The sequence below is a fragment of the Artibeus jamaicensis genome, unplaced genomic scaffold, assembly GCF_021234435.1.
Source record: "Artibeus jamaicensis isolate MK-2021 breed Jamaican fruit bat unplaced genomic scaffold, CSHL_Jam_final scaffold_1964, whole genome shotgun sequence".
Classification (NCBI taxonomy): domain Eukaryota; kingdom Metazoa; phylum Chordata; class Mammalia; order Chiroptera; family Phyllostomidae; genus Artibeus; species Artibeus jamaicensis.
The window spans coordinates 59,890,646-59,916,461 of NW_026522030.1; the positions used below are offsets into that span (position 1 = coordinate 59,890,646).

At 39.3% G+C, this 25,816-nt stretch overlaps 1 protein-coding gene across 2 annotated transcripts in view; it reads right to left on the bottom strand.

Annotated features, from left to right (window-relative positions):
- Window positions 1-25,816, bottom strand: part of ELAVL2 (ELAV like RNA binding protein 2) — a 118,860-nt gene that overhangs the window by 41,117 nt on the left and 51,927 nt on the right. For both annotated transcript variants that reach the window (XM_037125751.2, XM_037125750.2), the window contains exon 2: window positions 22,616-22,859. In XM_037125751.2, coding sequence (XP_036981646.1) covers window positions 22,616-22,844 — 229 coding nt within the window. In that variant the 5' untranslated portion in view covers window positions 22,845-22,859. The remainder of the gene's footprint in view (window positions 1-22,615; window positions 22,860-25,816) is intronic.

A 25,816-nucleotide genomic window follows, 5' to 3' on the forward strand; every position in this document is an offset into this window, starting at 1 on the left:
TTCTCTGAGATCACTTCCTACCCCAATTTGTCCCACTCCTTATACACACGGTTTCCTGTTCTATCTAGTCCTTTATGGCCCTTATATCATTATACCTTTATCTTAGTACATATGTGGGAATCTAGTCAATCTGAATGCCTCCCCTTTAGACTCTTGAGCAAGACCAAGCTGAGCATAGCTCCTGACACAGAACACCCTATGACAGATTATTAACTACGTGGCCACTGAATAAATGAGCGAACGAATGAACGAGCAAGCTAATGAACAATGAACAAAGAAGCAGCCATCTGCCTTCCAGGAGCTTATGGTTTAGAAGAGAGATGCCCTTATAAACATGCTCCTCATGTCCCTACATTGTACCAGATGGATTACAGAACAAAGGAAGACAAGATGCTCAGATGTTACAGTATTCTGTTTTTACAAGGGAGTGTTGTGAAGTATATTTTTTTAAATAGTTCCTATAAAATTTTTCATGTGAAAATTTTCTACAAATACCATTTAAATGAAATCTCAATTTAAAAAAAATAATGCCATCTAGAGTAATTTGATAGATTTACATAAATCTGTTTCACAAATCTGTAAGTATGAATTATGGGATGTCAGCATATAATTTTGTTGAAAGTGCTTTCTCTCTAATATAATTAAGTCTGCCGAGACTATTCAAGTACAAGTCAAATAAAATGCAGAGTGAATTCTGTAAAAACCTGGTAGTTGAATCAACATTAAAAGGTGACTACACTGATTGATGTGTATCTATTATTTCATTTAGAGCAGTAGTAATGCTTTATGAAATAAAAAAGGACAAAAGCAGCAGGACTCTTTTTTAAATGCCTTGTTAGCAGGAATAAGTCACTATGGACCTCTTTGACAAGCAAGAGTATTTGCAACCTGGGGTCTAATTAATCTAACGCTTGGGTGGGGGTGGGGGTCGGGGGGAAGAAAATTGAGAACATTTACTGTGTCCAAACACAGCCCCTGTATAAAACTTCACCCCTTAACTAAATAAATAATAAAAAGAGCAAATAATTTGATTTAGAACAGCAAGTTCTCACTTCAAGGGGTGGGGGTAGGGGGTAGATTTTAAAGACAGACCACCCCTTTCCCCCATTTTACCACCTTCCCCCACTCCTCCCCCAAACATACAACAAAGCTGCAAATGTGTTATCTTTTTCAGATGGACTTTCTGTTCTTGGGCACTCGTTTTGTTTGTCTGTTCAGACAGGCTGCACACTGCAACTCTGGCATCAGGACAAGTTACACCAGACTTTACAAAGGAGCTTTTTCAGTATCTTATATCTGATATGTAACAAAACCATGTGGGTATCACATATCAGGAGAAAGGTTTGAGAGAATCTTAGAACAGAGGGAGGCAATCTTCTCTCGTCACGTTTCTCTCCAAATTTTTAATTCCTGACTTAGCCTGTGTCTCCTCAGATGCAGCACACCAGATGCAGTAGGTCCTTCCAGTTAAACATTCAACTAACTCAGATCCTCCTTGCCGTCCTGAAATGGGTAAGGGGCAACCTATGAGGTGGATGACTGGTGAGATCCTTTTACTACAGACCAAACCAGCCTCCCTGAAAGCTTGGAGCACTTTTACCAGCTTCCGAAAGGACATCATCACCAGGGATTATCACAAGGATGGAGAATTCAACCTAGACACTCACATAATACAGAGAAACAGATGGCTCACTCAAAGACTCATCTTCCACCCAAATGCTAATAAAGCTGGCCCAAGACTAAAATGCCCCAATATGTTAAAGTGGGTTTCAGGACTTCACAGCCACATTGAGATATAATATAGAAGAGTTTAAACTGTAACTTGTCTTCTGAAGTCAAAGTAGTAAATAGTGATCATTTGGTAAATATTACCTAAGCAGCCTAATTATAGAGTGAGAAGTTAATGACCTCCACACTAGGATACTTTCTTTTCAAGTTAAATTTAATGGCCATATCTGTCCTCAGATTATATAACTGGTAGAGGTCTATTTTCCTATAGTTCCTGGCCCAGTAATTATGAATCTGCTGGCAATGCAGTGTGACCTTGCTTAAGTTGGAGAAACTGTGGGTTCTTAATACATCACAATTTCAGACAACATTAAGAACTCCCACACAATTCCATCTTAGGCTATTGAGAACAGCAAGAGCATATTAAACCCTCTAAATTCTCCAGTACTGCACATGGGTACTAAGATGCCTTGCATCCAAGACTAGGAAAAGTAGGAATAAAATGGGAAAACAAAACAATTCATGAGGAATGGACATCTTAGGATAAGACTTTAACTTAGCAGGTTCTTCAGCTTGAGAGAAAGTGAGTGACCTATTGCAGCACAGTAACACCTCTGTTAAGGCAAAAGCCAGTTCTCATTACTTAGTGATTTAGGTAGTTGCTTTAAAAGAAAAATCAGCAGTTCTACCTTCAAACACAGGAGCTGCCCCGTGATAAGAGCAAAAGCCAAAAAACTGTCAGTTGGACAGAAAGTCAGACCTGACAGTTCAAAAAAAGTTAGGGCATTAACAACTCTGAGCTAAGGCAAAATCTACCTTCAGTTAAAGACCTCGGTCTGCTGCAATACTCTCATTCCTCTGTTAATTATAATAAACTCCATACAGAAACACACCACACACACAAACACAAAGGAGTTTGTGTGACTTACTTTATCTCCTGCTTACTTAAAAGGCAACGGAGCCCTGATCGGGTAGCTCAATTGGTTAGAGCACTGCCCGATAATGCCAAGGTTGCAGGTTTGACTCCCGGTTAGGACACATACAAGCAAGAATCAACCAATTAATCCATAAACAAGTGGAATAATAAATTGATGTTTCTCTCTCTCCCTATAAGTTTTTTTTTAAAAAGGCAGTGGAGTGGTTCTAGTAATTATCATTTGAGGTGAGAGCAAAGAGGCTCTACTCCACAAAATGATTATTGCGATAAAGAGGGGAGCCGGTTAACAAATGCGGTGGTAGAAGCATCTGCTGTTACCTGCACTGCCAGCTGGTGTCAATCTCCATCCTCACGTGCGTGTGCACGGAAACCAGTAAGCAGTCCATCAAAAAGCAGCACGGCTTCTTAGTGGGTTTTTTCTCTTTGAAAGAGATCTTTTTTTTTTTAATTCAGATATTGCAAGGAAAAAATGTAAAGGTCCTGAGCTCTATAATGAGCTCAGTGGCCTTTTTGAAACTGTGTTGAGTCTCCCAAACTGCTATGGAGAGCTTCCTGTTTTGACCAGAAAATGGGAAACGTTATCTGACAACAAAAATCCCACCAGCCCATGTGAATTAAAAACAAAAGTCTTTGTTAGAGATGATAAATTTTCTTTTTGAACACAAAATTGCTGTTTAAAGATATCTCTCTTACCCAATAGTTAAAGGTTCATCAGCCAAAACTTTCCAATCAGCCAAAACTTTCCAACAAGAAAAGCTAATGAGTAAGTCTGGGAAAAGTCTTTCCCATAAATACTTATAACTAGCTTTCTGGAAGCACACAGTAGTACTGCATAATCATAAATCGCTATGTAATTATTAAATTTAATTCATACAACTAAACTCTGTAAATACACCTGTATCCATTTTACAGATATAAATATGGGAGTCGAGAGATGCTGGTTAACTTACTCAAAGGCACAGAGCTAGCTAGCTGTTAGGTACGAATTTTGAAACCAGAATTGACCTTTCCCAATTAGGTCTTTCCAGCATACAGTTCAAGTGTGGAAATTATTTTCAATTCTGGTCAAGTTTGGAAATTATTTTCAGGCAAAGTCCTGTGCATCCAAAATTCACAACTTTCCAACTAGGATATCCATACTTTCCATCTACACTTGCATTTTTTCTGGTTGTTTGTCATATAATCTATTGACTGGAAATTCAACATTTTTGTCAATCCACCAAGACACTATAAGAAAATAGGTACAGCATCCTGCAGGTGCACAAATCACTTAAACCTTCAAAACAAATGTATCATTACAAAACAGATAGATTAGAGTTATCCACATTATAAAAAGCTTCATTTAGAATAAGATTAATTTACATACTCCCTTTCCAGAAACTCAGAAAGCAATTCCTTTGGCTAAACTGAAACACGTTTGCCACTGCCAAAATCATCTCCCACACAGGACATTTGTCTCGTCAGCGGATCACATTAAAGTGCTTTCATAGGCATAGTGTGGTTTCACAGCTGTAGGAAAGCAGGTGGGATCAATACCACATGCTTGCTGTCCTCTACGATCTTAAGCTCAAAAATTTAAAGCACGGCAGTAAATAAGGGAGATGCAGGCACCTAGAGGACATGAAACACCTACAATTAATCACTCGATGTCACACTTAACCAGGACACACTTGAAAAAGAGAAGTCTTTAGTTAGCTGAAAAAAAGGAGATGAAATACAGGGCTCTCCTGACAGATAAATTATGTTAATATGTATATGAAGAAGAGCTGATCTGCAGAGAAGTATAGAGGTGTTCACACTAAAGGCAGATTTAACAAGTGCTCAGAGCAGAAGCGAGGAAGGGGACTCACCCTGAAACAGGGTGCTTGGCGGGAAAGTTAGTGATAACTCTGGTGGCTTGAATCACTGAGGAAAGGCAGGTCTAGGACCAAGGAGCCCATTCAGAAAGAAGTTGCACCAGCCCAGGAAGGGGACCTGAGCCCACTCCCTTTCAGTCAAGTCCCCAGAAATCTCTAAAAAACAAAAATTAAGGATGAAAAGCCCAACTCAATTCCACAAGTCCATACAAACTGCCATAATCCTAAATGGCTACTAACCTCTTATCTGATCTCACCTGACAAACCCCAGCCCAAATATTCTATGCAAAGCACACACAACATTTTCACTTATGCTGTTCTCTGAGCCTCTGCCAAATTCACTCTTAGCTTAGGAAAAGCAGGATTAACTCAATCCAAGTCTTCTTTTCCCCAAAAATGAACTTTCGGACCAAATACTTTTCTCGTTCAGTGGGCCTTCCAGAATAAGGGCCAGGACTGGAATGGAGGGCAACCCTAAACACCCCAAGAGGATCCATGCTTCCTTGGCATGATAACGCTCTCCTTTTCAAGAGAACTGAGGGAGCAAGGAATCTTTTGGATCTCAATACCCAGAGATAATACAGAGCACCAACCCGACAGGCAGCTGAGGTTATCGATATCTGTTTGGTGGCTGGACAACCCGGCCACCAAGAAACAAAAGCCAGGATGACTGCTCGGGAAAGGCTTACGATTTTCTGAGACCTCTCTTAGACACAGCTGCAAAAACACGTGTCCCTGAATCCTTTTATTCCCTGGTTAAGCTGCCTCTACAAGTAGACAGAAAAATGTTCATATTTACAGTAAGTGGGCAGAAACTGTTGTTGACAAACCTGAGTCTGACAGTTTGTACAGTAATCACAAGGTTATATGACACACGCACATACCTAAGTCCTTCACATATACCTCCTGATATGCTGATAACAAGTCGGAAAAGAAAAGAGTGAGAGAGGGAGGAAGATTAGATCATTCAAGAAGGGGACAGTGGAATGCTTCCTATTGTCAGGGGAAAAAAGTTTCATATAGAGTAAAGGCAGATGAATAGTTAGTTTCACCTTAACTGTGCCACTGATAAAGCATTTTCCATACGCTGTATTTTGCCGTGTATAATGCGTACCTATGTTTCTGTGTGCACTATACATGCGATTACTATACCCATGGTATATAATCATTATACCCATGTATAATGCATATCTTTACTTTTCCCTCAAAAATTTGGGCAAAAAAGTGGACATTATACATGGCAGAATACAGGCCATTACAAGGCTTCCGCTGGGCACCACTCCCCACTGTGGTTCATTTTACTTCAAAAAAAAAAGAAAGAACATAATTAAATTAGTGGTATTTTTAGCAAAGACAAAGGAGGTAAAATTCCAAAGGACATCCATTGTCCCCAGTCGACACAAAGATTTAGGTATAAATAACGTGACTTTCCTTCTCTTTGTGCAGAACATTGTGTTTAGTTTATATTTAATAAAGAAAGACAGTTACCTTTTGAAGAGGGTATGAGGAAAATGTTTGGGTTTTTTTCCTACCCCTTCAATTTAAAATAAGCTCACAAAAGCACTGATTTTTATACTTAGGAGAAGTCCCCAGACCAATTGTGTCTGGGCAGGTTACGGTATAAATGCTGACTATAAAAGAAACCTATTTAAATACTGCAGACACAGCTTCCAGGGCTTCAAGAAACTCCTCTCTGAAGCAGTAAAGGGTTTGAGAAAATCCCAATGGAACATAAGCTACAGAGGAAGCCGAGGTGTACGCAGTAAAAGTTTAAAGGCTGTGGGTCAGCTGGGAATCACGTCTACAAACTAAGTCAAACATGTACCTTGACAAAAATAAATCTGCTTTCGTTTTTGCTAAGGGACAGCTATGCTGCCATCCACTCTGAGACCACAAGCCATTCACCCGCCGATGAGCAGACGGCTCCTACACAACGGTCCAGCTCCCGTGACTGCCACGTACCACACAGGAGCATTTCTGCCTAAGTCATATACTTTAAAACCTGGAAAGATTAGCTACTGCAATCCTCTAAATTTAAAATTCATACAAATACTTTGATTAAGAAGCAAATGCTTACAAAATTCTGCCTAGACAGTAAGTCTTTAGCAGACAAAGTGGTGTTCACATCAGCATCACAGTAACCCGCACACCCAGCTGGGAAGCGCAGCAATGTGAACACTTGTCTTCCACGGACGGAAGAGTAAACTGAGAATGAAATATTGCAGTCATGCACTCCACGGCCTAGTACAGCTGACCACTGATCCTAACTCTAGGTTCATTTTTCCCCATGAAACGAGAAAAATCTTTTTTAAAAATTTACTACCATTTTATCACGTCAAGTAACCATCAACCTATCATAGTAACAGGGTGGAGGTAAAAAGGATTTTATTCAAGAAACACCATATCAACTTCATCTTCAGAACTTTTAAAATGATGCTTGCTTTCATTACTGAAGTTGCTTGATTACTTGCTTGCTCACATATCTGAGGCTCACTCTTTGGGAAGGGTCTGTGTTTTCACGGCGCCAGGTAAATGATACTAAGGATGACCACCTGATGTGGGAGGTGATTTCTATAGACATAGCTTCTCAGCTATTAGGGCCGAATTACATGGCAACTCTGCAAACACATTTCAAGACTTGCACCAAGGCAGGTGGCAAAAGGTATTTTATTCAAAAGAACCTTTTTTTTTTGCCACAAAGTGTCCCCTGAAGGAAAGGGGACAGGCATTTAAATTTAAGGCTTTCTGCTCACTAGCCTTATTATGATGTTAAATGATCCTCCTCCACGAGAAGAGCTGGGCCCAAGTTGCTGTCCACGGACCCCCATGGCTCCACCATCCCCAGTGTTTCAGATACATTTGGCCCTGAGCATCAGAACTAGCCACGGTAAAGCACTCGCTGCACTACACTGTAAAAAGCTACACAAATTGCTAGGTGTTCAATGACAAATACACCACTCAAATGGAGATCTCACTAAACCTGGTCTGTCAGCTCATCCCAATGCTCAGTAATACCCGTTAATGTCTAAGGAGCTTTCCCATTTTGTTGCTGACAATTTCTTCCTTGCTATTTATAAAGGAGCAAGGAACTAAATAGTAACATATTACAAACTAATCTGCTTTATTAGGGGAAAACTTGAAAAACCTCATGCTCCCAGACCCCTCACTTGTTAAGCCCTATTCCCAAATATAATAAAACCGATGAAGTCAGTGCTTATTCTAGTTCTCCTAATACACACCAACATTATTAAGGTATTCCGTTTATACCTAGGCTACCAATCTTATTCGCCTCAAGCAAGATATTTCTGAGCAAGAAAACACATATACACACTGTGACCAGGAGCTAAGCTGATTTTTACGATCCCCAAAGAAATGCTGTTCTCTGAATGCAGAATCTATAGCCCAATTAAGGGGGTGTTCCAAAGATTTTCTGTATCATTTGCTAAAACCTGGTGATATCCTGGCCAGGCCATCCCTCTCTCCAGCCCCACACCATGTTTTTTTTCTTAAAGCTACTTGAACAGATAGCCTATTCTAATCCTTCAAGCTTGTATAAACATCTTAACAGGTTGCCAGGTAAGCACTTAACACTGATGGGATATTCCTACAAACAATTACGGTTATGATTCTGCATCAGTGATGAGCAAAGAAACAAAACTACTGTAAATAAAGATAAAGCCAAATTTAATATATTTTTTTTACTGTCATTCAATTATGGCTGTCCCAAATTTCCCCCTTGCCTTCCTCCACCCAGCCCCTGGCTTTGCTCCCACAAGCCATACAAACCTGGAACACGCCCTATCTCGTCTGAGCTCAGAAGCAAAGCAGGGTAGGCCCTGGTTAGTACTTACTTAAGTGGGAGAATTTGATTGTTGACAACAAGAACTGAAAACTGTCCTCTGCAAAACTGGTACTGATGATGTATATATACCACTGACTCTATAGACAGAAGTTTAATGCCTCTAAGCACAGCTACGCCCCCATGTGACTAGTCACCAAGGGTTTTACTTAAATAATGACTAAGAAGGCAGAGGGAATAAGTGTGGGTCATTTGTAGGTAAAATCTGTTTTCCGCAAGGTATGTGGCTCTCATAAGCTGCTACACACACAATAGGGGTCACCAAACATTACTGACCTCTTGAGATTAAAAGCTAGAGATAAAACATCCTGGAAGAACTATTGAGTGATCACCGAAAATGCCACAGATGCTAGTCATCTCAGCCACTCTTCAGGTGTTTCTTGGGAAGGAAAGTAGTGACCATAAAACAAAACAAAATGGGGGAGAGGTCACAAGATGTTACTTGAGAGGGAAAATCAGTATCTTCATTGCACCTACTATTTTGCATAATTATATCAAAACTCTGGTTTCCCCCAACACCGACAGTGTGAATCAAATGTGAGTAGACTATTTGAAAGAAAGTGATTTGATTTTCAAAATGCACATACACACACCTCCCAAAGCACAGACAAATTCCTTCAACAATAGCTTTTGTTCTCCTCCAAGCTGAAAGTATTGGGGGCAAGTAAGCAGTCCGCTTCTTCGGCAGTTTATCCACCACAGCTGTGACAAACAGGTTCAAAGGAAACAGTGTGACCCTACAGACACTGGAAAAAGGTCAGGATGCCAACCTTGAGGGCTACTCGCAAAGAAGAGCCTCTACAAAAAGTCAACTGTTTTGTTAGAAGGGAAAGACACTCCTTAAACAACAGCCCTCAATGACATTAACAGAGGCAGAAATCATTCCAAACAAATGAATAAAACTGCACCTTTTGTTCCCATTCAGCAGAACTACATCTGAATACCCAATAACTCCAGAATGCTCTTCTTCTTCCACATCATACATACTTTAGACAATCTAGTTGAGCATACAAGGTATTTGAAGTGCTGTAAAGGACTAGACATTCAAGTTAGAATGATACAGGTGTGAAAGGTAAACAACTAACTGGAAATGTCTACAACCTGAACCAGAAAAGAGCATAGCCTCTCATCTGGATTCAAGTAACTTCCTAATGGAAAACTCTCTCCTGAACCAGATGTTGGTGACTCCGGCAATGACCTTAAAGCTATCCAGAAGACGATGCCTGAAGCCTACACCTTCTATGACAGGCCAGTACGGAAAATGACAAGTTCAAAGCAGAGACTTCTACACAACTCCTAAGTTACCCTCTTATGGGATAAAAAAATCAACAAAAGAATCAATAAGCTTACTTTTGGATGTGATGAAAAGTCAACTCTTTTGACATAAAGAAACAGAAATGTGAATAACAATGTTTTTCTGTAGAGTTCTAAATTATACAAAATATAAAGTGACTCTAGCTGACTAGCTGAAGAGGCACGGAGGTCTTCAGGATCAACGGGGCCTGGGAGGCAGGCCATCGGAAGTACCAAGAACCACCACCACCTCAGAGCCAGAACAGAGGTTCTGATGAGAGACATGGCCATCACTCTTACCCCTCTATCACTTCCTAGGAGTCCAGGTCCTGGAAGAAGATACCTAACTGATTTTACTTAGGCCCGGTACCTGTACTAATGTAGGGACAGGGAGGACCTGCCTGATTGGCTTCTGGAATTACCCTCCCACCAGCTACATATTAGGAAAGAGAATTCCCCAATATGGAATAGTCCTAATAAAAGACTGAGACAATTTTCTCTTAGATCCATAAAGGGCCTTACAAATTTTTTCATATAAACTTTAAAAAAAAGTCTCTCCTACTTTTGTTCAAATAAAAGACTGCATCAAAGATTAACCATCTAACAGAATAATCAGCAAATCATTCGTGAACCAGATCATCCATGCATATTTGAAACACTGCTTCTAAATCTTAGCTCAAAAACAAACAAAGTCACCTGTTTAGAACACTCTGCGCCCTCCTGCAAAGTATGCCCAGGTCCCTCTACCTAGCCTATTTCACCTCAGCAGTCAAGTGCAGTGTTTCATGATCGATCAGTATTTCACAATTCAGGATTTCCTCCACAGATAGTCACCACCTTGGAATCCAGTCCCCTTGACATTTTCTGGCAAGCCCAAGATCTTTAGACAAGACAGCCAAACACGTGGTTCAGATTTTGTCCCCTTCACCACTGTTCCCAGACAAGACCTTACAGCCCTGAGGTAGACCTTCCTTAGCCCAGTAAGAGACCTTTGGAAGCCACCCACAAATTAGGCAATGGAAACAAGAAAAGTCTATATAAAGTCTGAATTAAGACCTTAAACCATAAGAAGTATCATCTTTATTATTTTAAACTTACACAACCTGGGGGAGGCTTTTTGCTCTTCAGTTGTCAGTAGCCAACACAATAAATACAGTCACTAAGAGTGAAATGTTCCTGCAGCCAGCAGGCATTTCGCCGATACCAACAGAGAAGGCAGGAGGCCAAGACATGAGACCTAAAATTTTAAAGGAAGACTGCTCTACTCAGTAACACAGAATCTGAAACAGTATAAAGGCAGAAATAGGCCACAGGCCACCTGCCTTTAAATTCAACCAGTATCAGCAGCTGTCTCCCACACTGCTTCAGGTAAACGCTTAAGTCTTCCTTTACTACAGTAATTGTCCCTGAGGTCTAAAAAAAAGGACGCCCCTGGTCTATGAGGTTTCGTTTAGTTGATTGGTTGGATAGCTAGTTGCTTTTTTGGTAATTTTTTGGGGGGTGGGGTGCTGGGGAAGGGGGAAAAGGGAAGGAAAAGCTACAACTACTGAAAAGACTTTCTACTCTTCGCTCTCTGGCACCTCCACTGCAGAATGGCTCTCTGCCAAGATTTCCAGCAGGTTCTCGACAGAGGACAGTGATGAGAGGTAAACAGAAGCGAATCTGTTGCTCTTTGTGCCCCAGGACCCCACACAGACATTCTTTCCCGGGTGCTGTAACTTCTCTGGGAGAAGATGAAGTAGGAAAGTGTGAAGACTTCGAGACAACAGGAGAGTAAACTACGTGGGTTCTCCTTTCTTACTCTTCCGTCTGAGCCCCTGCCTCTTCCCCCGGGTGGCCTGCCATTTTGCTGAGTGAGGCAGATTGGAGTCAACTTCCAAAAGAAAATGAGCCTGAACCAGGTGGCCAACTTCAAAGGCACAAGAGTCCCAGCACGCAGGCTGCAATGTGATGGATGATACACAAATTCACTATTTCAATTGCATATTCCTTTTACGGGGAAAGTGGCAAGAACTAAGTTTGAAGACAAATCAGCTACTTATTTTAGGGGAGAGTAGTTAGCCTATAGCCCAAGAAAGAAAACTAGTATCTCCTGAAACAATCGCCATGATTTACTTTTCAAATACTGTGACATTCATATAGTATATGCTTTCACTTTTTATTCATGGGGTATCTACAATAAACAAATCCACAGAGAAAGAAGTTTCCAGAAGCTGGAGGTGGGAAGTTACTGTCTGGGGCATCCAACCCGTGGCCCATAGACCAGATGTGGCCCAGAATGACTATAAATGTGGCCCAACACAAAATTGTGAATTTACATAAAACATTATAAGATTTTTTTGTTTTTGTTAGTGTTTGTGTATTTAACCTGTGGCCCAAGACAACTCTTGTTCTTCCAGTGTGACCCAGAGATGCCAAAAGGCTGGACACCCCTGGATAAGTATAGCATTTCTGGAAAAGGACAGTATTGATAGTTATACAACATTATGCACTTAATGTCATTTTAGCTGCACACTTTAAAATGGTCAATTTTATGTTATGTACATTTTATCACAATAATCTTTTTAGTTGGGTGTAAATCAGTGTGAAGTTACCTGGCCATCAGTAGTTTAATGTCACCTAATGTTATCAGGCATGCAGTCCAGTAGTTCCCAAGCATAACACAAAGCCAGGGCCAAATTCCAGAAGTGACTACCCAAAGCCAATCTCCTGTCTATGACTAAATCAACAACCCACCCACTGCTAATTACTACAATGAGTGTCAAAATGGCTTTTTGTTTCTTAAGGCAGTTATTTGTTAATTCACGTAATGTGTTAGAAATGGGGTCTCACTGTTAAAACTGAAGGTATTCGAGGTATATAGATGGGCTGAGTTAGTTTAGCGACATGACCCAGTGCTGTACAAAGGGATGCTTGCACCCTTATGGATAGAAACCCAAAATGTGAAATGGTCCTGGGGCCAACCTGTTCGGGATTTCTTTTTTCTTAATATTTTATTTTTTAAATATTTTATTTATTTATTTATCTTTAGAGGGGAAGGGAAGGAGAGAGGAAGAGAAATATCAATGCATGGTTTGCCTCTTGTGTGTCCCCCGCTGGGAACTGGCCTGCAACCCAGGCATGTGCCCTGACTGGGAGTCAAACCGGGGTTGTTTGGTCGACAGGCCTGCGCTCAATCCAATGAGCTACACCAGGCAGGGCCAACTTGTTTAGGATTTCTTTTTGCAATTATTTAACAAAAAAAAAAAAAAAGAAGAAGACAAGAGGGCACACATGCCTACCTCTGGAATGGTGTCAGCCTCAAGTGAACATTTCATATTAAGTTATCTGATCGAAGCACCATAAAAAGATCAGAAAGCTAGGACTTCATCAAGCAAAGTAGTTACAGTGATCACTGTGGGCCTGCTTGCTAAATGTCTGCATACATGGCAGAATTTGGTCTTGAAAAGAAGCTAAGCTTCAACGCCTCACTCTTTGCTTCCTACTTTCACCTACCCAAAATGACCTAAGAGGCATATACACTAACTATCCTAGGTCCAACTGCAGTATTTTCACCCCTCATAAAAAGGGGGGAATAGGGGCTCTTAAAGGCCACTGTCCTACTCTAGAAGCCAGCAAAGAATATTCGATACTGTCTTTAAATTGATGGCTATGACACAATGAGGGAGGACCCAAAAACTCAGTATTTATTTATAAAAAATTGCATATTTATTCTTACATGTTTAAACTTCAGACACCTTCAGAGTACTCTTTATTTGATGCAATACACCTATTAAGACTTCTTCCCACTGCTCAAAACCATTTTTTATGCCTTTTAGTGTTTCTGCTGTTTTTTGTTTTACCTCTTCCACATCAGCTAAATGTTTCCCTTTGAGGACTTTTTTCATCCAGACAAACAAAAACAAAAGTTGCTCAGGGAAAGATTTGGGTGAATAGGGAGGATAGAACATAGGGATCATGACATTTTCGGTCAAAAACTGCTGACCACTCAGCGCAGTGTGGGCAGGTGCACGGGTAAATCACTGACCGTGAAATGGGCAAACCTGCTGAAAGAGTCGTCAAAAAAATTTCACTGAGGCTGAACACAGCCTCTCACAACCACGCCAGCTGGCCCACTGATACAGATGGGTTACTAGAGCACTCACCTAGCCTGCACTACAAGGTGCCCACCCTCCAGAAAATAATTCCATTTTTTTGGAGGGGAGAGTCTCTACTTTGTATGTTGTTTTCAGAATTCCAAATAACAAGATAGCAAATCCTCAAAGATTCCACAGTGTGCCTTTAAGTAAATAGCACCTTAGGTCCTATTTTTAATGTTCCAGAATATGGAACTGAGGGATATAATACATGGAACACTGTCCTGCATTTCTGCAGTCTTCTGATTTTTGGCACTTACAAAAAGAAATGTATTGATGTAAAACAGTCACAAATCATTATTGCCAACTCTATATTTTAACCCTATTGTTAACAGGTATAAGGGTGTTCACCCCTAAAATAAAGGCCCAGCAATACTAAGAATATAAGAGTCTAAAAAGAAACCTGGTTTAATTAATATCATTCTGTTTGAGAAGGTAATAGGCTATTTGCACTTCACATCAAATCCTTTGGCACTATGTTTTAAGAAGAGCTAACTTAGTAGTTATGTTCACAAAAAAAGAAGTCATAGAATTCTAGAGCTAGACAATGATTCAGAAATCGTAAAAAAGAGCTCCTTTATTTTATGACAAGTGTCAATCTGACGCACCACAGACGGCCTAGTTAGATACACTTTAACATGGACTAAGAGAAAACTGTAATTTATTTCAAAGCTCTTAGGGACTAGAACCAGAGTAGGGAAGGATTCAGAAAACACTGCCTTGGTGTTAGTTGACCCAATGTCTCCTTAAGACTGAATTTAAAGCATCAAAATATAAAGAAATAAAGTTGTTCCCTCAGGCTCCAGTGACCTTGAATCCAATGAAATGATTCTGGTTTACTTATTTATATGCACCTATGCCTCCTCTGAACCCGCTTTAAAAGGAGAATTTGACTTTTTCAGGATAAAGCCTGCAAGTCAAACAGGCTGCGAAGAGTCACAGAGCATCTACACATCTACTCTACAAGGTAGTAAGTAACCAAGATCTGTCACCTCAAATGCAAAAATGCAAATCTTAGTTGAGTGTGAGGGCAGTTTGATGGTGGATTACAGGACTCGTAAGCCTCATACACTCCCCCTTCAAAATCAAAGTGTTATATAGAAAACAGAGCTCCAACAAAAAGTACAATGATGAGAAAAGAACTCATTAAGAGCTAAAAATAAACTCTAATTCACAATATGCATAAAGACTTAACAAAAAAAAGGAAAACAAGATGCAAACTTGCATCTGCTAAGTTAACCCTGCCCTCATGGAAATCACCAGCCCTTCTTAAACCAACTGAAATCTGTCAAGTTTGTGATGACTGAAATAAAGCAAAGCTCTAAATGTTTTCAATGAATATTTCAACGGAAAGAAAACAAAGGGAGAGCAACTTTTTTCCCTAAGTCCTCTGACCTGCTAACACAACAGGAATACTGGGTTTCTTAACAATCAAACATGCAGATCTCTGCATTTCCCTAGTTGCACATCTTATTTTACGAAATCAGAATATTTCGTGATAGGGTTTACAATTTATATTAAAGGGGTATTAATCTTAAGAAAAAGATGTCAATAAAAGTGAAAACAAGCCTCCAGTTATCTAACCAATACATCATGGCTCAACTTAACAACTTGCTGACCTTCCTGACCAGTAACAGTCCAACGGGGATGCTCGGCTGACAGCACCTTCATGTTTTAAGTCGAGCTCACTCATTCTGAGTAACATTCACGCAATGCACACACAGCAGTAGCTCCACACTCCAGGGGTCGGTGTAGTATCATTGATTATTTTTCTGGGCTCTCAAATCCTGACTTGTACTTACTTCCTGTTTTACTTTGTCCCACCCCTAGAAAACCAACTGTGTTAGTCAAATCACTTAGAAAGCAAAAGACCGAAAATTCACTTTGCATTCTTTCTACATCACAAGAAACTAAGAATCCTAAGACAACAGATCTATTACCAAAAATCAGTCTGCGACTGTCAAGTAACCAAGTAAGTATTAACTGTTAAAAAGGGGATGGGAGAGGGTGAGAGAACCCCTGTGTGCTAGGAACTTCAGGAAGAACCTCTAGTTCAGACTCAAATTACTCAATACGAGACTACATTACAAATAAGTGGCTAGGCTGGGATTTGAACCCAAGCGTTACATGTGCTTTCTAGGCTAAAACCTCTAAAACTAGTGCAATCAGGCCATCTCCCTAAACAGGGTAGAAGATAGGTGTTTTGTTTCGATGAGAACTTGACCCTGAGAACTTGATCCCAAGCAAGGCAAATAACTCTAGAGTACATAGGGGTCTAGTAAATCCTATTACCACTGCATTCAAGTCCATGTCACATGGAAAGATGTGAAGACATGCTTATAAACACAATGCATACTAAACACTGCCATCCTGCTTTTTTTTTTCCCTTGAAGGAGACATAAAGAGTGAGAAATTTTGCTCTAATTTGGAACAATGTAGAATGATCATCCTTCAATTAGTGAAGGATGACATCTGACGTGAGAGATTACTGAATAGTTAGATCAAAATAGGCGGTTTTAAACGGAGGGTGTTTGTGCACAATACTTGGAAGAGCTGCCACTGCGGCTCTGCAGCTCAGAGCTCCTCAGAAAATAAGTGATGACAGATACCACTACCAATAAAAGGGACACCCGGTGGTGTTGAAGCACCGACATCCCAAAACTTCAAGAAATTAACCAAATACGTTAACGAGTAAGACACGCTAAATGAGCCACCGCATAGGCCTGAAAAACGAAACAAGAAGTAAAATGACAAAAAAAATAAAAATTAAGTTGACCTTTTTGGCTGGAAAGGCACACAGTGAGGGCTTCACAGCCCTCAAACCCAGTAGTCATAGTGCACGCCAATGAGAGTCAATTAACTTCCCACAACCACAAAAGAAATGGGCAAATTCTGAAACACCGCTTTAGCTCCTGCGATCAGCTAGTATTCTGTTCAGGAAATATTTAAAAGAAAATGTTCCCGTACAAACAAAATAAAAATGCTTTGCTCTCGTCATAATTTAGAAGTTAAAAAACACGAAGGCTGCTGTTCGCATAGTGTAATAAAATAGGTAAGGGAGTAAAAGAGAATAAAAACTATCCAAAGCAAAGCAGGCTTATTTTGCACTACATCATGAAATTGATGGGGAAGGGGGACATGTCAATTTTATACCTGAGGGGAAACAGGATTTCAACATTCTGTAGATTAAAAAGGGAAGAAGAAAGAAATCCTGCATCAAAATGTAGCTGTTCTTTATCTTCTCCCATTAGGTTCATCTGCTTTCTCCATTTTTCCATCTCTACTATGATAGCCAGTAAATAATTAATTGAAAATGGTTTCTAACTATACCACCGATCTTCCCAAAGCAAAAGTAAACAAAAAACTAGAACAAACAGTGTGAAAGCTCTGGAATAGCAACTACCACACAAGCACTCCCACCTTGCTAAAAAATTTAAGGGTAGGGAGGGATAGCCTTACAGAAGAACTTAAACTGTATTTTATTTTCTACAAAGTATACATTACCAAAGTCTGTGTTTTGTATCAAACTAATAAAGGAATAGTTGAAGGCGTTCAAATCACCTGGCAAGACAAATATGGTCATTCTAAAAGTCCCAGTGACAAGAGCTAAGAATGTACAGAATCAGAACTCCTAAGCCTCCTTTAGCCAATAGGTTCAACCTCATTTTCCCCAGTAAATACTCTTAAAAAGCTGTTGGAAAATGTGTACCTAGCTCTTGGGAGTCACAATACTTTTTTCATTTCCTTCTAATGGAATAAAATATAAAGTAACACAAATATCAAATCAAGAAATCAGAGAAACAAAAATCCAACTGATTTACAAATTAATCAGTAATGGTTGTCTCAAACTTTTCTATATCCTCACAATAGATGCTTTTTTCTTTCCAGCAATTAGCCATTTAAGGTTTTGTCACCACAGGATACCCCAAAGAAGAAACTTTCTACTGAGGTTTGCTGAGAGTTAACTTACTTCATGGTGAAGGGCTCCAGAATACAACATTCCAAATATGCCAATCTGGCAACGGATTATTTCCAGCTGAAGGCAATTAAGGAGCAACGGACACAGGAACGGTAACTCTGCCGTCTCCTTTTTTGCGTAAAAGCAGGCCACCAATTTCCCTGTGAATGAAGGCACCCCCATCCTCTCTCCTGTACCAGGAAGAGAAAGTAACTCACCACCAAAATGGAGACCCAGAAACAACATTCGCTGTAACAGCTTGGTGTACTCCATTACTTTCCACCACATATGTGCTCGTCACTTCTCCACAGCGCACTGTGCCTCGCAGCTCAAACCCTCTCTCCTTTGCTAAAATGGAATATAAACCCCCAAGTCTAACCACTTCTTTGTGTTTCAATGATTTCCTGTGAACTCCAATGCACTGATGAATGAAAATTGTGTGCCTCTTCTCCCTTTCATCTTTTCCTCCAGTTTTAACTGAGATAAAATCAATATATAACATTGCATTATCAGCCTCTTGTTAGGTTCAGTGACTGATTCCCCAAAGGGCTTGCTTGCCCATCATAATCACCTGGGGAGCTTTCTGATGATGAGATTCCCAAGGCCTCCAGAATCTGTGTTTAATTTAAAGACTCCGTCAGGTGAGAATGTGCAGCCACATTTGCAATAGCTGGGCTAGATTATCCAAATTCACAACTACAGATTATAAAGTTCCTAGAGAAGGATGTTCATTTTGTGGATCCCTCAGTACTTGACTCCCAAAAATCTCTCCTCCCCCTCCTAGAGAAGACACACTCACCAGATGATGACCCTCCCCCCTGTACAAGGTTAATGCCTCACTATAAATCCATCAGCTGGCCCTGTGTTTAATTATTCAAGAATTCTGACCTCCCAAGAGGCAAGGAGGAAACATCCCAGGAAAGAAAACGAAAACCACAATTCCGGTCCCTGCTCTGCCACTTAACAGCCACATGGTCTTGGACTCATCATTTCAACAAACCTGGCCTTTCATCACCTGTTAAGTGAGAAAGTTGGCTATGGTCACCTCAAGGGCTTTTCTGACTCTAATGCTCTATTATTTATTCCTTGCACCGTAAAACCCATTTCACTCCTGTAAAAGCAGCATCAGCAGGTGTCCAGGACACCGAAGTGCATTTAAGAACTTAAAGGGATGAACCCACAACACAGCTAAGCTGTGCAAGCAGCAGTGGCTTCTCACCACGAATGCCTATACATAGGGAACAGAATGAAGCATAAAGCTGGGGAAAGCCCAGGGAGAGCGACTGAAAAACAACATGATCAACAGAATTTAAGCGATAGAGAAGGCTGTTGTATTTGCTACTGAAGACATGTCTTAGGATATTTCCCTAATTCTCATTCTATCAAAGTAGTGACAATACCAACATAATCTAAAAATCACATACTCTCTTTTAGCACTTAGGGAAGAGGCATACAGTTTCCTAACTAGATATTTTTATACCTATGATACAGTCTCCTAAATCAGCATTACTTAAGGAAAGATTTACATTTTTTTCCAAAGAATGATCCCAGGGTTTTCTTACAACCCAGACAATTAATGCTCTCCCCTCCTACAAAACTGAAATGCAAAGAGCTGGCCCAATGGCTCCCTGGGAGGAAGGATACACTGGATAATTAGAGAGGGCCCAAGGAACTCAGAACTTGACCCTAAAAATGTGTACTGAGAAACTGTATAAGCTGGCTAATGCTGAACACCATAGGGCAGGATCCAGTCCTCATGAATTCGTTCAAATATTTCTAGGTATATGTTAATAATAGCTTCTTATAGAAGATATGTCCTCTTTACAAAGTGCAACCATTCAAAAACCAGTTTTAGAAATCTACCATTTACTATTTTGTTCAATACATACAAAGAAACTCAGAATAAAAAAAAAAAACACCAAGGAAATTTATGCTTGAAGCTAAATGAGTCAGACCTTTCTGAACACTACTTTATTTAACCCATACAGAGAATACGATGTCAGTCGGCCAAATGGAAAAACAGCATTACTAGAAGAGGTCCTTTATATTCAGATTTGCCTACTCAACTTTTGAAATTTAGAGTTCATTATCATGGATTTTCATTTCATGAAACATGTTTATATTTTATGGATTATGAAGAGGTTATAAAAGAATTTTAGGTTGTCTGATAACCAGTTAACAAAAGATTCCAAAAGCTTTTATAGCAACATTTCCAAAGGAAATCTAGCGTGTGGGGGGAGACCTTCCAAAATGACTTCTGTGGTCAAAGAAGGCTGGGGGACTGTTAAGTCAAACCGGTTTCTCTTCATAGCAGGGTTTTAGCATAGTTCTTATTATGCTAACGATCTGCAGTGTGGATCTTCAATAGGAATCTATGGAAAGCAGAATTTCTCAAACTTGTCTATCAATGTATGGGGTTGGCCATAAAGCTCACTTAGTTTTTTTCTGTTCGATGGCTCTAGTAGTGCTTAGCTGTCTTTAACTTCATTCAAAATAATTTTGTTAAACAGCTGTCATATCACCATGCATTATAAAACAACTGATGAAAAATGAATTTTTGTGCCGCTATTTTAATACTAAAGATGGAAGAAAACACGTAACATTTTCAACATATTATGCTTTATTATTTCAAGAAAGCTAAAAACACAACTGGAATGTAAAAAAGAGATTTGTGCAATATATGCAAAAGGTGCTGTGACTGATCGAATGCGACAAAAGTGCTTTGGGAAGTTGCTCGGTAGTACTGACATTCTGGCCAAATAGTTCTTTGCTGTGGGGCTGTCTATGCATCACAAGATGTTTCGCAGTAGCCCTGGCCCCTACTGACTGGCGGGACAGAGCTGACATACTCTAAATATCTAAACCAATAAAGTTATTGGTGAAAATGAAATACGTCTTTTATTCTACAGAAAAAACTAAACAGATTTTTTGGCCGACCCAATAACACTTATTTTGAGGACTATTTTTTATTATATATCATGGGATGAAACTTAGAAAACATCTTTTGACACTCATGCTCACTGTTAAGTTTTCTTGGGTACTGCACCTGCTTACCAGAGATTTTAAACAGAAATTTTACCATAGTTGAAAATGCTGTTAGCCCCCCTTTCACCAAAAAGACAAAGGTGGGGGGTAGGCCTGGGGGAATGAGAGAAATGAACAACTAATGTTAACACAGTTGGCAAGCATTTGTTGAAGCATCTTTTCTTTTTAGTGGTAGGGACAGGTGCTCAGCAATCAAATCAGAAAACACGTCCTCACGTCAACAGATCACAGCCTGCATGCCATTTACCACACAGTCATTTACATCAAAAAGTTGCAAACTTCACATAAAAAGGATGCTGTTTTGCTAAAAATAATAAAATAAAACTTAGTATCACAGCAGAAACATGTAATAAGAACCTTTTATTCTCTACCTTTTCCAACTCTTTCAAAAATTGTTCCTTTAAAAATTTTACCTATGCTGTTTACACAAATTTGGGGAAAAGATTTTGATTATCAGTATTTAAAAAAAGGACAAATCTTCCTGTTGATATCATGGTGAACATCTAAGTAACATAATTAGTTAAAATACAATTACTCAGCATAGACTGATGACAACCGAGTGTCACTTAGTTTTTATTTAATTTACTTGACTCCAATGACTAAGTTCTCTCTGGGAGCCTCAAGCTGCTGATCCAGGAAATACAGCTGTGAGGTGGAACGCAGGTGACTGCCCTAAGAGCTCACCTAACTTGGAGAGAATAAGCACTGCTGTCCTGATAGAAGAACAACTCAACCATCTCAGGAAAAGTCACAATGACCTCAGAAATTACCTTCTGTGACCTTGTCCTCTACCTCATTTTACCAAGGGAAACCTGAAGCCAAGAGTTGACATGTCCAAGGGTCATATGACTGAAGTTCTAACTCTGGGACTGACTCATCACACTGTCTGTAAGTCTCTTGTATTCATTTCAAATATTTAGTTTTATATTTTGTTATAAGCCAGGTAAACCACTTCGATGCACATCATCACCCAAATGTACCGCCACCATGGTGAAGCTATGGAGCCTGTCTGCACGAACTCCATGCATCGTCAGTGCCGGAGAAAAGCCCCCGCAGAAAGCAGTAAATAATGCTTCTACCCCTCGAACGTGCTCTGCATTGGGTTCTTGCTTATTCTAAAAATTTAGGCAATTCTTACAAAATACCAAGAAGACTGTCCACTCCCTAATATTCAAAACATAACACCCATTATCAAAGGCCGAAGGACCCATCCTCACACTCCTGTCTGTGAGAGGGGGACACGCAAACACCCTCCTTTCCTTGTCGAGGACAGAACGTAAGACCTTGCTATGCTCAAACTCTATCAGTGCAAATACTTATACACTGATAATGTGAATATTTCCGTTTACTCTGTTCGTATACATCATAAGCAGAAGGACTATACAGACTATGAGAAAGGGTATTTAAAGAGGTTCTCCCCCCAAACACAGTAATATTCTCCTTATCATCTCACTGCTGAAATGCTAAAGCATGTAAGCTCGGGGAAGGAAAAACTAAAGGTTAACATGACACTTGCTGCCCCAAACACATGCACTCTTAGAACACTTTTCAAAGATGTTATTATCAAGCTCAGAGTGCACAGAAGTCTACTTTTAATATATACCACCCATAAAACAATGCTCTGCTTTAAAAGGAAAACAAAATTCTTAAAACTAAGTTTCACACTGCTGACAGAGTCCAGTAACAGAGAAAATATCCAGATGTGTAAAACAGCAGCACAGTGATATGCAAGGAATAAACTTGTTTTCTCACACCTTTAAACACTGTCCTTTAAATATGAATAAACTACGTAAAATTCCGTACCTGTTATTTTGTCTCTTACGAGCTTACAAGACTCTATCTCACCGATGCTCCCAAAAAGACTCTTTAGTTCCTCCTGTGTCATGTTCTGAGGAAGGTAGTTGACTATTAAGTTGGTCTTGCTGTCCTCTGTGTTCCCAGAGTCAACTGGTGAGGAGCAGTTGTTGTTTATGGTGGTTGGACCATTGGCTGTGTTATTGCAAGTTGGCCCATTAGACAGTTGTGTTTCCATGGCAGCAATTACCTGCTAAAACAGAGAAAATAAAAAATGTCAGAATTCATATTTCACAAACTATATTATTAGAGATTCCATCCAAAAACTTAAACATGTCACTAGAACACAAGTCATTTTGCTGAAATCACAATAAAGCTTCAACAAATGCAACACTTATGCTAATTTTTACTTCATATTAAGCTATTCAATTAAGATCATGGTTATACTTACACATACATATTCCATACATGCACATAAGCACAATTTAAATCTTAAACATTCTCTAGAACCACATTCTGGGTCTATTCACATACCCTTACTCACCTGCAGTGTCCACAGACTTCAGAAAATTTAGGATCAGAAAATTTAGGACCAAAAGGCAGAGAATTGATTCCTAACTAAAAATCATACTAGAAAATAAAAGTGCTTAACATGCTACCAAAACAAACCAAAAAATGTTCTACCTAACTTTGAAGAGATTTTCAGTTTGCCTAAGAACTGCAATATTCTAAAACTGACAGACATCCATTAACTGAAAATCAAGTAGCAAAAATACTTTAAAAAATATAAATTTGTCAACATGTACTGTTTTGGTTACATATTGAAAATGTTTTTGATTGACAGTATCTTAATACCCTTACTGTTCATAAGAAATAAGAAAATATCATATGTTATATGTTAGGGAATGAAAAGGATTTGTAGGATAACTTGGGAAAGAAGCTATGAGTACTTAGTGTACCTTGTAGAAGCTAGCAAGCCATTTTTGTCAAGCTTTGCAGCTAAAGATCACCAACAAGGCAACTGATCTAACACATCAAAATAAAATCCCCAAACCATTCAATATGGTATTCTGCTTTAACTCTGACCTTAAAAAAAAAAAAAAAAAACTATCCAGTCCACTACACCAACTGTGTAAATATGTCAACTTTTGCAATCAGACTAGCCCAAGTCATTTTCAACTGAGCACAGAAGCCTGTTGAAAAGGCATCTATAAACTCCATATACAGGATAAAGAGAGGCAAATGGCCTCAAACTGTTCAGGCTACTCGAAAAATCACAAGAAAATTTGGGTCTAGTTTCCTAAAAATCAATCCTGTGCTCTTTGAGAAAAACAGTCACAACCACAGTCCCAAATTTTCTAAAACCATCTTTCAATAGCTATCTACTTTGGGTAGCCAAGATTGGGGGGAATCCAAAAACCAAGGCATCACTGAAAGCATTACCCTTCATCCAATACACCTCTCATTTCACCAAAAAACTTCTCAAAATTGAACATTCTGAATTGATGGGACACTAGTTTTAGGGAAGTTTCAACATATAAAAAGCAAAGAATGTTAGACAAAATTTAAAAGGCAAAGCAGAGGGAGTGTTACAGAAAAAGAAAAGAATAAAGATCTTTTAAAAAATATATTGCCTAGGAAAAATAAAAGGCATAACACTGGATAAGTATGTAGGAAGAAATCTCTGCTGCTGAGAAATACTCTTAAAAGAACGCAGCACAAGACAGACTGAAACTGGCTGGACAAGACTCAGTGCTATCATGATTAAAAATGGGAGGCAAATCCAGAGCACCCATGCAATACAAAATAACCCATAACCCCGTGAGACTCCGTTTCCTTTTCAAATAAATGGGTATTTATTCTACCAGCTGCAAGCTACATTTCTAGAACAAGTATTCTCAGAAATTGCTAAAGGAACAGAGAAAAATAAAGAAACCTCTGTACACCTGCATGAAAAAAATCTGACACAATTCAACATACACATTTTATTATAATTAACAAATTTATCTGAAACTGAGAAAGGGGGTTTCAGATTTCCTAATAAATCATAACTGTTCCAGTTTGTAGAATATTAGCTGTGGGTCACTTTCCACAGCAAAATTTGTGTGGGATTAACCTTTGCCCAGCAGTTATGAAAACAATGAGCTGCAAGATGAGAGAAGCCAAAGCCAATTAAAACAAATCACTATTCAAAAGTTAGGGTACGTATCTGAAGAAATGAGGTAAGTCTCAAATACGACATGTGAACTAAAGCTCACTGGGATAGCATTTGAAATATAAAGTGTTCACTGACTGAAATTAGCAGGATTTAGCAAGGACAACAAACACTCCTCACTTAATTGCACATTTATTTCAGTGTTCAGGTGGCAAGAATGAGCTCCTAAGCCAACATTCAAGTGAACAGCTGCAGTAGGCTGTGTGCACTGAAAATTACAGCATCTCTCAGCTATAGGACCATCTGCTCAGAATAAAATGATACTAATGTGCTATATTTTACAAATAATGCATATTCCATTGATAGGCTCAACACAACTGTTCACAGAATGCAAACTCTTTCAACAGTTACTGGGCAAATAATTTCTAGCCAGATTTACAATTTCAACATTTTTTGGAGCATCAGGAATTGTGAATAACTTCAAAATTTAGTAACCAAAAAAATACATAGTAAACAGAATGTAAAGAGTTACGGTAACTTAGTATTTAGACCATACCAAAACTTTTTTTGTTTGTTTTTTTAAAGCTTATCACTCTTTTCTTTGAGTCTGCACTAAATCCTAATTTAGATTATAAAAAGAGACAAAAGCATGGTTCTGGTGCTACATATACCACTATGGTTAAAATTGCAATGTGCCTTATGTCCTAATGACGGCCATACCGTACGTAACAGGCTGAATGTAAGAATAATTCATTAGTATGCCAAATGAAAAGTTCAAGTGTTTGGTATGGCCTCAGCACTCCTGCAACATGCTAAAAAAAAAAGTAGCCTACAGAATTTAAGAAAAATCCCACAGACCCCAGTCCAAGGCTCTGCTGCCCACGAACCACTTCTAAGCAGAGAAGCCACATCACACAGTCTGACTGCCATGTTAGTTTGGAGTTGCCGTCTGCAATATGGACACAAAAAGTACCGTATGTTAGATGAGCAAGATAATGCAACAAATCAGTTTGTACAAAATTTACAGTGATTGTATTAATATTCCCAGCACGTCC